This window comes from Gobius niger (genome assembly GCF_951799975.1).
Source record: "Gobius niger genome assembly, chromosome: 16".
NCBI lineage: Eukaryota > Metazoa > Chordata > Actinopteri > Gobiiformes > Gobiidae > Gobius > Gobius niger.
This window is the reverse complement of record NC_136867.1, coordinates 8,012,354-8,028,211: the sequence shown is the minus strand read 5'-3', so window position 1 is coordinate 8,028,211 and position 15,858 is coordinate 8,012,354. Positions and strand designations below refer to the sequence as shown.

Here is a 15,858-nt window from a genome sequence, read left to right as displayed (position 1 = left end):
ACCTGTCCTATATGCTAGCCGCGACGGGAGCGCAAGATGATCACGGTCGTGGCATAAACTATTTGCGAAGACGCCCGTCACAGAGGAGAAGAGGAGGAGGAGGACCGCCGCCGGAGTGGACAGGGTGGATGGTGATTTCCCGAACAGTTCAAGCCTATGCCGACTGCATTCATTTGCTGGAAACGCTGCCTAGTAGTGTCTTCGAGAACAGCGCAAGAGGAATGCTGCTGGTCCAAGATCTGGCGCCATTTACTTTAAGTTTTTGGCCTTTGTTCTTCGGTCATTGCCTCCTCTCACTGCTTTTGCTCTCATGCCAGGTAAGCACGCAACGCGACGCGACGCAACGCAAACCCCCCCTCTGGCAAGTTCAATTAGTGCACAAGAGTAGGCAGAAAGCAATGCAATGAGCTTCAAAGTACACTGGGACTTTGATCGCTCACTTTCGCTGGGGGGGGGGAGGAAAGGGCTTGCAGATACAGCGGTGAAAAGTGGTGCCAAAATGTTGCTGAGGGGAAAAATCTGCACCATAGCTGAACTTTATAGTTTTTTTTGTTCGTGGTTTCGTGGGTTCATTCCTGCTGACACAGAAGATGTTAAACTTTATGGCAGTGTTTGTTTTAGGTGGACCGGCTCAGTCATGGCAAAGATCCGAACCACGAAGCAACATTTTGACTGTAAAGCCACATTCTATCCATTCTTACCTTTCCTCCAGCTCAGTAGTGAAAATAGGCTCTTTAGAATGTTAAGATGTCATGTGAACGTACATTTTTGGGCACTTATACGTTCTATATTACAGCATTGAAAAAAGTTGCATTAAATGGAACTAAAATTAGCTCCCGGCGACATGTCAGTCTTGTTGCTGTAAGTATCCACGCTTTGTTTGTGTGCAGATTGAGTCAGCAGCAGCAGCAGCAGCACTGGCACCTGTTTCAAAGAGAAGCCAGACTGATATGTATGCATGAGCGAGGCAGACAAGCACTCGTGTCTTTTGTAGTGGGAACCTGGAGTGTGTTTTCATGAGAACAGCATTCCCATCAGGATCCCTGTGGCAGCATATGCTAGTGATGAGTATTGTAACCTTTGGCCCGCGCTGCTCGCCTGCCTACAGATAGTGGTGAGCTGCTGTTCACACGCGCTACAGCGTTGCCAGGGTTCATGTGTAATGTGATCTGCCTGAGTTTCCAAGTCCGCCCACGCACACACTCCTCGGGGCGGCCTGCTGCCCACTCTGTTGGTGGGTGGTTTCTTGCAGGGAGCCACAGACGTGCTACTATTCTGCATGTATTATAAACAACATCAGCTGCAGTCCTGGCAACGCATCAACGGCGAGGACACGATTTGAAGTGAATGCGGAGGAGAGCGGAGCGGGGTCCGGGTGGTTTTTGCTGTGCTTTACGATGTCCTGTTGTGTGTTTCATAAGGGAGAACTCCAGAGGTCATGCTCACAGACTGTGGCGGAGAAAGTTAGTGAACAGTGCCAGCTGGCGTGCCACTGTAGAAGATACCCTCCTCTCCCTCCACCGCCGCCTCCACCGCCCCCGCCACGGCTACTGGCTCCCCCAGGTAACGCAAACTCACACTGGGCTCACACCTGTCTGCTCCACACCGGGGCCTGTCCGGCTTCTGCCACGGTGTTCACACGTAAGAGGTGAAAATGTAGCAGTTTGAGTCTGAACTCCAGGCTATAGTTACACTCAGCTTTTGGCTTTGTAGTTGAAGCGCTAAGACATTTTCTGGCACTAATGGATGCATGTCATTTAATTATAAATCACTGTTCCTTTTTATCGGTTATCACAGAATGATGAAAACAGAGAAAATGTGACACATGGGGTTAAAATGACTCTGATGTATGCAAACTCCGACAAAGTGAGAATCCCAACTGGGAGGCTTAATGGAGCTATTAACAGCCCGAGCTATGTAGATGCATTCTGCTTATTCCTGGTGAAGCACATGGGTCTGTCCTGGGAGACCTCCATAGCACTTCCTACTCTGGGCAGTGTTTGCGTGGCGAGTTGATGGAGGCAGCAGAACGGTGACAGCTCAACGTAGGACTAATTTATGCAGGCTCTGCCCTTGGGGAGGACCCAGTGCCTGTGAAATTCTCGCCTACTGGGCTGCCAGGCTCAGTGGATCAGTGTGTGAGGGTTTCCCCCGGAGGACCCCTGATTAAAACACAGATGAGTTAATTAAATTAGCTTTCATTTGATGGTGATAAGAGGCTAATGAACCGAACCCGGCACTTGGTTTTGATGTTGCGCTAGCGGCAGTGAGACTGTGTTGTGCTGTTTGGTGTACAACAGCATGTAATATATTTAAAGCACTACCCTTCATAATATTCCCAGTGCTACCTCAACCAGTCTGCAAAATGAGCTCTTTCTTAGATACAAAGGTTGACTGTTAAAAGCACATTAGTTATATAACCGTTTTGCATTGTAGTTCTGCATAAATGCTATGTTAAAGGTCTCCAAAATGACTTTGCTCCCTCTCATTCTCCTTTGTCTATTTCGGTTTTTGCTGCGTAAGCAGACATAACCCGGTTGTAGGAAGGAGCTCAGTTGGTAGAGACAGTCACCCACACAGTCAAAGTTTGGTGGTTTGATCTCCGCTCCTGACACACTGTGTTCTCCTGACAGTCTGCCCCAGAGATTGTTCGGATACAAAACTGGCTTTGAGTGTTGAGGAATATTATAGTAATACTCTATTATTGAAGAGATGGAAACCAGTGCCAATACAAACGTGTTGGCAATTTGAAATACTGAAATAGAGATTTTGCTTGTTTGTTTTTATCCTGCAAGACCAATTTAAGTTAGCAGATAGGACAGGTGCATAAAAGGTGGTGAAGAGTGAGACATTAAAGAGAAGGAAAGGACTTTATTAGTGTAGTGCTTTTCACAGACATAGTCACAAAACGCTTTACATGGGAAATAGGGGAAACCGGAGTACTAGGAGGAAACCTACGCAGACACGGGGCGCACATGTAAAGTCCACACAGAAAGGTGGGAATTGAACTCGGGACCTTCTAGCTGTGAAGCATGAGCGCTCACCGCTGTGCTATCGTGCCCCCGCCTATTTAGCATCAAGGCTGGAATTTCTTTTCTTTCTTTTCCCCTCTTCCACTTTTTCTGTCTGCATATACCTTGTTGATCTGCAAACATATTTCACCAGCCACTTGCCACCAGTTGATATGATTTGTATGTCGTCCCAAGCACCTTAATGAACAGTGCGCTGATATACGGGACAGGGACTGCTGATGATGCAGCCATTTTGAGCTATTACTATGAGTCTTTAGAAAGTCTCACCAGCCTGTCATATTATGAGATGGGAGGAGCACTTCATCAGCAGCAGTGGAAAGGTTTTTAATCAATCAGTTCCAATGTTTTTTTTTTCTTTTTTTTTCCATCTGGTCAATTTGAATGGCGCTTTCTTTCCCCTGACTCACCATGCAGCTACCTCTGAGTGCAGAGTTGTAGACCTTTCCGTGTTGGCTGTCAAGGTCAGTGGATGGAGCTGCCAGGGCCATCTGACGAGACGAGGCGGGGGTTTAACTGGGTAATTAGACCTCGCACATCAACAGCCACCTGTGTGAGTCCCAGCGGAGGAGAAATTGGACACACTATAATGACATCCATCATACAGCGAGCCCACCATGAGCCGGCTCACTTAATTCGCCGCAGTGGAGTGGCAGGAAGCGCATCCCGTGTACAGATTGTTTAATAATCTATTTGCATTTAAGAGGAGACAATACTTTTTTTTACTTCTACTAGTAAGATTATGTATCTGTACTCTTACTTGAGTAAAAATTATTGTGACTTTTTTCACTGGGAGGAAATATTTAAGTGGCAAAAGCGTAATTTTGATCTATAAAATTAATCTCATGCACCTTGTCGTTTATAATTATTTTGTTTTTCTGTATTTTCTGGCATTTTCTTGGCAGTTTCTTTGTAACTATCACAATCTCCACATGATTTTATATTTTGTCTCCCACAATTTATGGCGTCATTGAAAATAAATCAGACTCTTTCGCTTCAACAGTTACTCACAGTCCTCAAAGTCACATTTTCTCCAAGTACTTTTTTAGTTTTACCTGAGTCATTATTTTGGTCAATACTTTTTACTTGTACTTGTACTAGTAAATACACATTACTCTACCTCCTCGACCAAGTGCGTGTGTATGGTTGGTGGAGAACCTGGCAGCTTCCATCAGTCTACCCCAGGGCAGCTGTGAATGAGCTGAATGAATGAATAACGACTAGTGTAGCCATGATTATGTTGGTTTTTAGATAGCAAAGCATTAAGTTGTGTCCTCTTCAAGATACTTAATTTGAAAGTATGTACCAGTGCATAATGTTGAGAACAATGTTGGCATACAGGTGCTCGAGTGGTATTGCGGTTTGTTTTCAGCTTTTGTGACACACTATTTTGCGACAGTATCACTTTACATTTTAAAAAGCCTTGGTATTGGTATTTCATGTTTTATAATTCAACTTGATATATGGAAAAAATTATACAACATTATTAGAGATCGACCGATACAGTATGGACACCTAATAAGACTAGGCTGAAAATCCTAAAGGAGGAATGAACTGTGTCTCCTCGGTTCAATGTGGACAGCGTGCACCACAGACTGTGGCACCATCCTGCTGTGGACGGTCCGACATGCTGCTATAACTTAGGCATGAGGGACAATGTAGTGGAGTGAGTTTGGGTGGTGAAATCTGAAATTCTGGTGAAGTCTGTGCCACCTGATGCAGAGACTGGTGAAATCTCACGTCCTCAGTTCTGTTCATGACCTTTGCGGGCAGAATTTCGAAGCACAGCCAGGGCCCAGTGGGGGCCAGCATGTTTTGTTTCTTCCTTTGTGTTCTGATATTGTCCTGTTGGCTTTCTCACATCGGGGCTTGCTGCGTGCACTCAGTGGTTTGCGTGGGAGGGGAATTCTGGCCACCTCTGCTGCCGCTGCAACCCTCGCCTGGACATGCGGCAGAAAATGGATGTTATTAAAAAAAAACGAGAGCGTAATAGGATAAATGAGAATCCAACTTTAGCCCTTTTAACTGAACAAAGCGTCTCTGCACACGCCGGAGACATCATGCATAATTCCCTCATAAGGAACATCATTTCCATTTATTCTACCACTGTTTAATCATCACTTAATACATCAGTTCTTTAAACAGTCTTTTAAAAGTGATTAATATGCAAATGTAACATGGAAAGTGGGGCAATGACAGAGAGCTATATATGTGCCAAAGGTCTGAAAAACTGTCTGTGAGCTGGAAGTCGTCCCCTGTGTCTTCACCACCTAATCCAGGGGTAGTCAATGTGTAGCTCTGCCTTAGTTTTTCATGAGAAAAAAGCATATAGTGTGTGTTTTCATAGGAGCAGGAGGAGACAGGTGTCAGGAGTGTTCTGTGTCCTGTCTTTGTGTTTCCTTCACAAAGTTCTTTGCCGTTGTTTGTCCGGACTCTGGAAAAAGAAAAGCTGACTCTGAGTTTGCTAAGCCTGTTCCCTCTGCGTTACCGTGGAGCCCCTGTCCATCAACAAAATGACCAAAATAATTTAGAGTAGCCTCTGTGAGGAGAAGTGTTACTGGATTACTCCATGAAAGTAAACACGACTACTGATTACTTCTTCTAAAAGTAGTCTAGTTACTTTTACTCGCTACTTTTGAAACTGCATCAAGCCAAGCCCTTTAGGTCTGCCCCATTTAGTTTTTTGCAGTTGAGAATGTCTTGTTTCCCAATGAACCCACAATGGATCAAAATATTCTTTGATTAACTCAAAATAATGTCCGTATTTTCAGGCAAACTTTGTAGTTTTTAATAAAATGTGTTAAAATATTAGAAAGAGTTACTTGATAAAGTAATTATAATCTAATCACCAGTTAGCATTGTAATCCCGTTTTGTTACTCCTTAATTTAATTACAGTAATGGCTTTACAAAATGCTGCTCTAATGCTGCAAATGTTGATCCATTTCGGGCTTTAGGTTATTTATAGCAGCCCATTAACAATGTAAATATTTGCAAAAGATAAATAATAAGCCGTGTTTGTTAGAAGCGTGTAATTCCCCTGATTCCTTCACAGCAAATCTTGTAAACCAAATGTGTTGCACAATCTTTAGACGCGGATTGTTACTATAGGGCAGTGTTGGCAGGAGAGACCGGGTTGTTGTGCATTACGGGCATGAAGTTGCTGATGCACTTAATGTTATACAAGATTCCTGGCGAGTGGTCTTACTCCACAGATCTAATGTGGAAAGAGCAGCAGGTTTTCCCCTCCCGGAGTAATTGGGCTGGACAAGAGTGCGGGTGTAAGGAATGCTGACGGGACCTTAAATGATTCATGCAGTCGGCTTGGATATCTTTGAACCAAAGACCTACTGAACAGGCAAGGACACTTCCCACTTCAGGGAGCGCAGGCAGCTTTCTCTGCTGATGTAATGGACAAATTGATGTGCAATAGTGCCAGCTCGCCTGTGAAGTGCCACGGGGGAGCAGAAAGTGGAGGTTTGAAATGAGGTCCACTCAACGCAAATGTTACCCGCGTTCTGTTGTTGAAGGAATTCCATCAATTCTTTCTCAAACATGACCCCGAGAAATGAAGTCCAACTCACATTGTATTGTTGAAAACTAAACTTTAAACGTGATGAATTGAGCTGTTTTATATAAATAGGGCAACTTTTGAACCAGCAAAGTTTGTTAAATTTGGAAAGTGAATAAAAGCCTTCACATTTTGCTGACGGCATGCTACCCAGTCAATTGCGCCATGATGAAAGCACTCTGCGTCCGGTGATGGATTTTTTTCTTTTTTAAATGTGGAGGACCATTTTGTGTTCCAGCTGTAGAAGAATTGTAGGTCATTCCTAAAATTGTGTGAAACAAAAGACTTCTCCAATGCGCCACTTGCTTGTGTTTTGGTGGATTTGCCTTGCATCTCTGAATGAGTACGATGAACAGAAATTGCCTTTCGACATGATTTGCAAAACACAGCAGTCCGTGCAGTGTGGAGCGTAAATCCTCGTCCAATTAGGATAAATGCTGTGCTTGATTGGAGTGGACTGATTTGTCTGGAAATCAATTGAGGTGAGAAGGGTAACTGTCTATATGGTCAGGAGACTGGGGATTCTCAGAAAGTGCCTTGCAACATGGCAGTAGCAGATGATCAGTGGAGATTTCTTGTCCATTACACCAGTTTGTAGTCTAATAATAATTTATAATTGTTGTTCTGTGCATTGCCGCGTCGTCCAGTTTCTGCAGTGCTTCTGTGGAGTAATTACTTCCTTTTTTTGTTGCCTAATATTTCGGGGCAGAGCAGATTGCTTTGTGATGCATTGCTTTCAGAGCTATTGGATTGATGATCCAATTGGAAGTTTAATCTGTCTCCATTTGTTCTGCTCCCTGTGCCTCAAACGGGGCCTCTTCATTGTTGTCTATCTGGAAACGGTTGAATCATCAGCTATGAGAAACTAGACCTCATGTATTGCATGGATTTGTTTAAAGGAATAGGCCACCGTTTTTATATACTAAGATATGTTCTTACCTCACTTTAGTCGAGTTAATATATCCCCGTCTGGTCATTGTCCGCGCGCTCTGTCACGCAAACGGAGCACATACGCAGCCTCTCCCATATGTGACATAGCTCCGAAAAAGCTCACGATAGAAGCTACCAAGCTCTTCCACGTGTTCCCTATTTAAATAAAGTTACGTGAAGTGTTTTCATGCGAAGTATATTTACACAGAAATGTAACGTGTCGATTTTATAAGCAAATAAAAAGGGGGACTATATTGTGAGGCGTAATGATACGAGGAGCACAGCGTCCGCGTAGTAACTCCTAAAGACTTCCCCCGCTCACTTCCGTCAATAACCTTTAGGAGTTACTGCGCGGACGTTTTACTCCTCGTATCATTACGCCTCACAATATAGTCCCCCTTTTTATTTGCTTATAAAATCGACACGTTACATTTCTGTGTAAATATACTTCGCATGAAAACACTTCACGTAACTTTATTTAAATAGGGAACACGTGGAAGAGCTTGGTAGCTTCTATCGTGAGCTTTTTCGGAGCTATGTCACATATGGGAGAGGCTGCGTATGTGCTCCGTTTGCGTGACAGAGCGCGCGGACAATGACCAGACGGGGATATATTAACTCGACTAAAGTGAGGTAAGAACATATCTTAGTATATAAAAACGGTGGCCTATTCCTTTAAAGGCACATTTCTCTGCAAACATTTCTCCCAGTAAATTTGATCAAATAACTTATTTTTTTCTTCAAGCTAAGGAAATACGTAAGTTCTCTTTTCAATGCGCATTTCACTGTAGTGGGTCATAGGAGGCAAGGTCTATCTTTTGAATTTTATGACACATAAGTTGCTTTTGTGATCTAGCAACATATAACCTGGAATGTTCTGCAGTGTGGCTTTAAAGTGACGCTTTAATGTTTTTTCTGATGTGATGGGATAATGCCTGTAATAAACTGTAAATCACACTTTTATACAGTTTTACAAATTCATTGAGAAAAGTCATATTCAGCTGTTTCTAAAATATAAGTGAAATAAGAAGACGGAGAAACCCAAATTCCTAGGATAAAACTTGCGCATGGCCCTTATGTGCAGTGTGGTCGTCACATCTTTCACGTCCAACTGGGAAGCGAAGCAATAAATGTCACAACGAATATGGAAGCAACTGTAAACATGCATTGGTGTCCTTGTGTGCTGTGTTTCCAGTGGCGGTGCCAGTGGTGCCCTTAGTCCGTCCCTGGTGGTCAGAGATGGACTTTATAGTGCTGGGAACGGTGGGCTGTGCCTCCGTGGTGTTCCTCCTGTCGGCCATCATCATCTGCTACAAGGCCATCAAGAGGTGAGCCCCTGCACACACACACACGCGTCCGCCCAGAGCGCCGCCGGGCCTGAAATATGACGAGGAGAAGGAGGGTTTGAAAGAGGAGCCCTCGGGGACAGCTTGTCTAGCACGTCATGTGTAATTTGGCCCGTGGGACGCTGTACGGGGGGGACCGGTGTCTGGGAGACAGCGCTGACCCTGTCCTCACCCTGTCCTCACCCTGTCAGGTCGCTGCCAGGTCAGAGGTCTGCTAATGGACGAGGCTGTAAACGTCAAAAGAGAAGCCGTATGTATTAAAGCTGGACCTGAAACAAGACGAAAATACGTAGAATCAAATGCAGGAAAAAAAAAACGGATATAAAAGCAAAAGACTGTCATTCAGGTTGTCAGAAAACACTGTCGGAGATTTGGTTTCCCAGAGCCAGTTGTCAGTTGGCACCACGTCGCACACATTGACTGTGACACATGTGTTATGGCCGCTGTCGTTTAGCAAACAGTGACTGCAGGACTGCGCTGAGCGGAGCCTGCGCACTCAGCCATCCACATACATACATCACTCTGGCATATTTACACACTTGATGAAATATGGCATAAACAGAAGCGGTCATTCAGCCGTGTGGAGCCACTGCGGAGTTTAACCGGGCCACTTCCAGCCTTTATTTATGGGCCCTTCAATACATTTAGTATGATACCTTATTATATTTATGGCACTGCGTTGGGTCTGCCAGATATGGCTTTCCTCAGCGGGACTCCTTCTCTGCTTTCTACAACAAATAGGCAAAGTCAGGCAGTGGAAGTAATGGCTGGTTGGCTGAGGGATTCATTATGGCAATGCTCCAGCCCCTGCTTAGCCAAGGGGCACCTTTTTAATGCAGCCCTGGTAGAAAGTGTTGTTGCAATACAGGCTCTCGCCCCGAACCCAAGTCATTATTTATGAATTAATTTGCACAGTCATTCAGTGGCAGGCCACATCTTTTATACATGCAGCGGGTCGTGTCCTGAAGCTCTGCGGGCTGGAGACAGAGACTGTGCCCGGCTGCGCTGCCCTTCTCTGTGAATGAGGAGGTTCAGACTGTCTGATTAGGCGTCCATTAGTCACCAGCCAATGGGAGTGGGCCAGGGAAAATGTCACTCTTTAAATCTGTCATGGATCCTCTAACGGTCCCGACTGTGCAGCGGAAGGGGAGGACACCCAGCACAGCAAAAAGCGCGTGAAATGCTGTCCAGCTAAGCAAGCACAGGCGGTAATTGAGCGGCGGAGTCAATAACAATGAAAGAGAGGGTTTGTCAGTGAGAAAGTGCACTGGTTATATATAGGCTCCAGCCCCTCATGCTCTGGGCTTTCCCAATGAAAATGAACTGGCAGCAGGCCAAAGCTGAGCTGCAGACAGCTGAGGACCTCGCACTGCAGGCTCCAGCCCTCCTGGCCTTTTGTTATTCTTTATAATCTGTGTCTGCCACTCATCTGTCAAGAGAAAAAAACACTTCCACACAATTGCATTCAAAGTGCAGCGCACCAGGGAGGCGTGTGTGTAAGCAGAGCTCAGCGTTCACACTCGCGCCGCCAGTCTGTGTTGCTGTGCCATCTACAGCAAAAGGCATGATGCTTCTGTCCAGCCTGTCAGGGCTCCAAGAACCAAAACAAACACAACTCCAACCAATTTACTAATGACGCTCCACGCTTCGTTACAGACACTGTGCACACGTCCACATCACATAATACCTCACAGCAGTGCAGTCCGACGGCAGCCAACCCTAGCCAAAACACCCAGTGCATAATATGATCAATGATTCATATTCACTATCTTTGGCTCATTTTGTTTTTTTAATCTAAACTAGCATCATCTAAATTTCCGTCAGTGTTTTAAACACTTCCTCTTTGAACCACATCATGCTACACACATTCACAGATGGCTGGAGTAATTGTAAACAGCTCAACACATGTCCCAATTTCAGCGTGATCCATTCCCAAACTTCAAACAGGAGTGTGCGCTGTGATTGCACAGCTTTCTTATGAAATATTCATCCCACCTGTGAAGTGTTGTGTTGCCACCTGCCATGTGTCAACAGCATGCCATCTATTATTGAAGGGCCGGGTAGAGGTCCGCTGCCCTGTGTGCTGGCCCGGAGCGGCGGCCAGTCTCCGCTCAACTGGACTGACTGAGGCTCTCAGAGAGAGTAAACAGCACCTTCCAGCTCCTTTGTGACATGTGTCAGAACGACGCCTGCTCAGAATCCCAATGAACCTGACCCCTTCAAATCATCCAAATAAAGCAGCCACCGCCGCCTTATGTAACGCATATCAACACAGTCACTTCTCCAACACTTTCCTGACACATCTTTAACAGTACAACCATACCCACACAAAGGTATATCCCAGAATCCCCTGCAGCAGATGGTCGTGTAATCATATGTGGTGGTCCAGCCACTCTCAAAATAAACCTGCTTGGCTCGACTCAGTGAAGACAGCTCTCCAAAACACTCATCAAATATTGTTATAATGTAGTTTTAATATTTTACTGCAGTAATACACTTGCTTTTGACTTAGCACACCAGTCTGTGATGTTATGGCACAAGGACTCCACCCTCTTATTCTGTTAGTGAAAAGCACTTGAGCTGAGCGGGTCAGAGTGGGGCACTTGCGAGCCGGGCCACACTGGTCCTTGTGGAAAAGGTCTACGATAGTGAGCAGACTTAAGACTCTTGCACCCTCAGCACAACAGCTCCTCTGGGACGCCTTAGTCAGTCCGTTTACAGCTCCAGCCATTCGCTCATAGCACCTTTGGCCACTTCAGGTAATTAAACCGACATATTACTCACCACAAACAATCACTGTGCACTATATGACTGACGTATTGTTATTGCAACGCTCCAGTGACCTAATGGCACTTTTCACATTTTGACCCTGGCTGCTGATTTTATAAGACCTGTAAACAGACCATCAGCAATAATATAATAATAAAAAGATGGATTTGTATTTTTAAGTCTCTACAAATGAAATGATATTTAAATTTTATAAAGCCGTGAACATTTTGATTGTTAAAAGTCAGAGTACAGTCTGTAGTATCTCCAAGTCATATTGCTTGGTGTCAGGGCCAGCCCTGGGCATAGGTGGTCTATTCCCCTGCCATCTAAAACATGGCAGACTTTTGGACATAACTTTAGAAAGGAAAGTGATAGAGACGTGCAGTCTTTTATGTGTCAATGTAAGCCTTGAGGGAGCTGTGTGACGGGAAATAATTAAACCGTTGTGTGTATGTTTCATGATTGGACGCTGATTTAAAGAAAAACAGAAATGAGACTTCTCCATCTCCAAAGAGTGTCTAACTGGAATGATTGCAAAAAAATACAGCAAAAAGCCTTTTTGGTCAAGACATTTCAGAAAAAGGCTTTGTCCACCGTTGTATCAATCATACTTTGTGATTGAAACAACTTTGGTGGCAGATGAAAGTTGCAGATCCACTGGGCAGGATTTGTGAAGAGCCAGAAAGCTCAGAGGCAGCCATTTTGAAGTCTGACAGCAGGGAGCTGATTGCTTTACAGGTGTTGAGGCAGAAACGCAGTGAGTGGAGCAACAATAATCCACATCTGAAGACTTCAGGAGTCACAGGACGACAACAAGTCACTAAAGGCTGGTTAAAAGTGTTATCCAATAGTAATGTAATCCAATGTAAATCTGACATGGCAGGACTGTCAAAAGATTTGCATTTAATTTTAGCTTTGTGTGTAGGACTTAGTCTTCGAACAAATGTTCCACTATGAGCGTGAACTAGTGAAAAGAATGTTTAATCATTTAGTTGTTTGGAGGCTTAAATCTTACAAAGCACAGTCTTTATCATCGACAGACTTATTTACACACACACACACACACACACTAGTCTGTCTGCAAGCATAGCTCTATAGTTCTGTGAGTTCAAGTTGATTTCCAATCACAAGAGCTAACGTAGGTATGTGCATTAGCAAACGTGGCATTTAATGACTTGTCCCTCAGTGTGCACCCTGTACCTACAGCCCCAAATTCACCTGGGATTGTGTAACAGACAGACCTGATTTCAGTGACTCTCCTTTCCCGCTCCTTCCGTGAGCTCACAAAAAGCTTTGGCCCGGACTCACTGGAGAGTGGCCAGGGCCGGAGCGGCCAGTGGAGCTTTCAGAGACACCGAGCTAAGATGTCGCTCAAGGCTCCTGCGCCGCTGAAGCACTGTACAGGCCGAGCGGACAATGACTGTACCCACTGTATTGAGATGTGTCTGCGAGTTACATAAGGGGAGCAAGAGAGGGGGTCGCCACAACCACAGTACACTGGACAAACATAATACTCTGAGTGCATAAAGACTTGCTTTCACCGATACTGCATCCAGCCACAGGAGAATGGCTTTACACACAGCAGCAGTAGTAGCATGTCACATATCGTTGTGACGATGACAAGACATGAACAGATTTGGGGTAAAAGCGATTTTTGCTAGCTAGTTTTGTTTTCAAATTAAGATTGAGTTGAGTGCACATTCCAAACATGGACAGGAGCTTCAGCATTTGTGAAACAGTGAATATGAACTTCTTTACTAAAAACATCTTAGTTTTATAATCACAGCCCGAATAAAGCGATTAAAGTTACACATTCATTCCACGTATGAACTGAATACACCAGGCACTTGCTAGTTTCCCATCTCTTTCCCATGTCTCCTTCATGTTTTCTGTGCAAAATGACCTTTGAATGGCGAGCTTATTAGAAAGGATGGCGATGTCCAGTCAGAGAGAGAAATCAGACGGGCCTAAAGGTTACCAGTCACAAAGTCCAGTTAATGGGCTGGCCTTTAGACGAGGGCAAATAGGACGTCAAAACACTGCTGCGTGGAAATTCATTTCACTGTATCACACCGTGTCTCCACAGAAAACCACTCCGCAAGGAAGAGAACGGGACCAGCCGGGGGGAGTACGCCATGAGCATCCGCAACAAGAAGGCCATGGGCACCAACAACACTGTGGTATAGACTACGTCCTGGGACAACTGACTTATCATCTCACCTCACCCCCAAAAACAGTCCCGCCTCAGCCCCAGTCATCAGGGCTGGACCCTTTCCTCTTTGCTTGGCATGTTGCCCAGAAAACGACAGCATTCGGCTATAAGAGAAGCTGCGACAGACGGCGGGAGAGATGAAGTGAATGAAACAAAGATGTACATGGAGAGAGGCCCAGCAGGCTGAACATTGTGTTGGTGGTAACAGTGTGTGTGGCTGACAGGCTGGTTGGCTGCAGACTGGAGAGACTGTGTGCCAGTCTGCTGCAGATCCAGGCTGTTTCGACGTCAGCAGCTGAGGAAGAGACAAGGCTGCAGTCCCCTGGGCCCAGCCGGAGCGCCGTCGACAAACATGCATGCACTTTTTACATACATGCAACCTTTTTATAAGCCACTGTCCATCTTCTGTTCTGCACTTCTGAGACAGGTCTCGGACAGGCCTGCTTCGCCCTAATACACGGTTCATCTGACTATGCAATCTAAAGAAATGATCGGATATGGTGAAGAGGAGCTGTGGGCCGGGGCTAACTGTAAAATACTTCAGCCATTCATGTATTTATTTACCTATCTATCTTTATTTTTTTACTTTGAGGAGAAGATCTGTCTTGTACATTATCCGCACTTGAAAAGATTTATTTAAAGATTTGATCTCTTGATAGCTGTTTTTTTTAAGTGAATCATTGATAGACTATATGATCCATGTGTTATGTCCCGATGCTTTAAGGCTGCTGTCGGTCTGTGGAGGCCGATCGCTCTCTGCTGTGCTTGTCCTGAGATGTCGGTGTGCTCTGTGTGAATGATCTCCAGTGTGCCATCGCCAGCGGTTCTCGTTTAATCTTGGGGTCAGCTACATGCCTTCAGCCACCTATTGTTTGGATGTGACAATCTTTTTCCTTTCTTCTGTCTGCGTGTCAGAAAGGCTCGGCCCATTGCTGATAGAAAAACTGGGGACTTGAGCCCGAGTTTGACCTTGCGAGGTTCAGCCGATAGATCGGGTTACTCTAAGTCAGGCCTGAGCCGGCGTCCCGTGCCACAGATCCGCGGCTGTCCACATGGGAGCACCGCCTCTACATCAAACTGCTGTCTGTCTGTCTGTCTGTCTGTCTGTCTGTCTGTCTGTCTGTCTGTCTGTCTGTCTGTCTGTCTGTCTGTCTGTCTGTCTGTCTGTCTGTCTGTCTGTCTGTCTGTCTGTCTGTCTGTCTGTCTGTCTGTGGGTGTGCATGCTGAAGAGTGTCCGCCGTGAGAGTGGGCTCACCACGGTTGTCTGTAAAAACATAGATTTGGCTAAATTAACGACCATTTGGAAACTCATGCTTGCATCTAAATTGCACAGGTATTAGCTAACCGTATACCCCGCCATGTACCTATGAGAGAGATATGGATGCATGAATGTAAATATTGCTATTTAAATATCTGCCTTCTGGACTGTTAATTCATGTACAGTGTAACAGAGCATACAGTTTGTTTCTACATAGTAAAGCTGAAACAATGTGCAACCGTTTAGAATTAAGTCAATGTCGTCATGTTGATGGAGCAAGCCATTAATGTATATATGGCAATCAGTAGTGCTCAATTTATGCATTATACCAAACACGTGAAAGCAATGTGCATAAGTTGACTTTGTTGCTGAGTTTTCAGATGTAAATAAAGCTGTACATAAAAAGTGACTGAATGAACCATTGAACCGTGTTCTGTGAGTAATCTAGTTTATGATAATATTTCATGCTCGATTTCAGTGTCCGTTTGCCTACAGCAGGTCAACGGTCAACTGACTGGTCAGACTTTCTTGAGTCTGTTTATTCCAGGTTGCACATCTGGGATCAGGGGTTATCAGGAATTAGCCGCTTCAATTAGCTTCTCCGTGGCTGTTCAGGGCCTCCTTTTGGAAAGTTTTTATCAAGCAACCAATCAGAGAGCTCCTTTCTGCTCATTTCTATTTGCAAACATTTAGACAGAAGACATGAGGCCCAGGACTGCCAAGGAAAAGCTATGTTGACAGGCTA

The 15,858-nt window shown here is 44.9% G+C and overlaps 1 protein-coding gene across 1 annotated transcript; it reads left to right on the top strand.

Annotated features, from left to right (window-relative positions):
* prima1 (proline rich membrane anchor 1) lies at window positions 1-15,504 on the top strand. The gene is made up of 4 exons (XM_079573263.1): window positions 1-317; window positions 1,422-1,563; window positions 8,724-8,856; window positions 13,730-15,504. Exons 1-4 carry the CDS (start codon window positions 12-14, stop codon window positions 13,827-13,829), a joined length of 681 nt encoding a protein of 226 aa, XP_079429389.1. The 5' UTR covers window positions 1-11; the 3' UTR covers window positions 13,830-15,504.
* Window positions 15,505-15,858: the final 354 nt, after the last annotated feature.

Bases quoted from the DNA above. Each gene is read 5' to 3' on its own strand.
- prima1 (XM_079573263.1), top strand. From the start codon at position 12: ATGCTAGCCGCGACGGGAGCGCAAGATGATCACGGTCGTGGCATAAAC. The intron at 318-1,421 runs GTAAGCACGCAA...GTGTTTCATAAG, and splicing joins TGCTTTTGCTCTCATGCCAG to GGAGAACTCCAGAGGTCATG. The intron at 8,857-13,729 runs GTGAGCCCCTGC...GTGTCTCCACAG, and splicing joins TGCTACAAGGCCATCAAGAG to AAAACCACTCCGCAAGGAAG.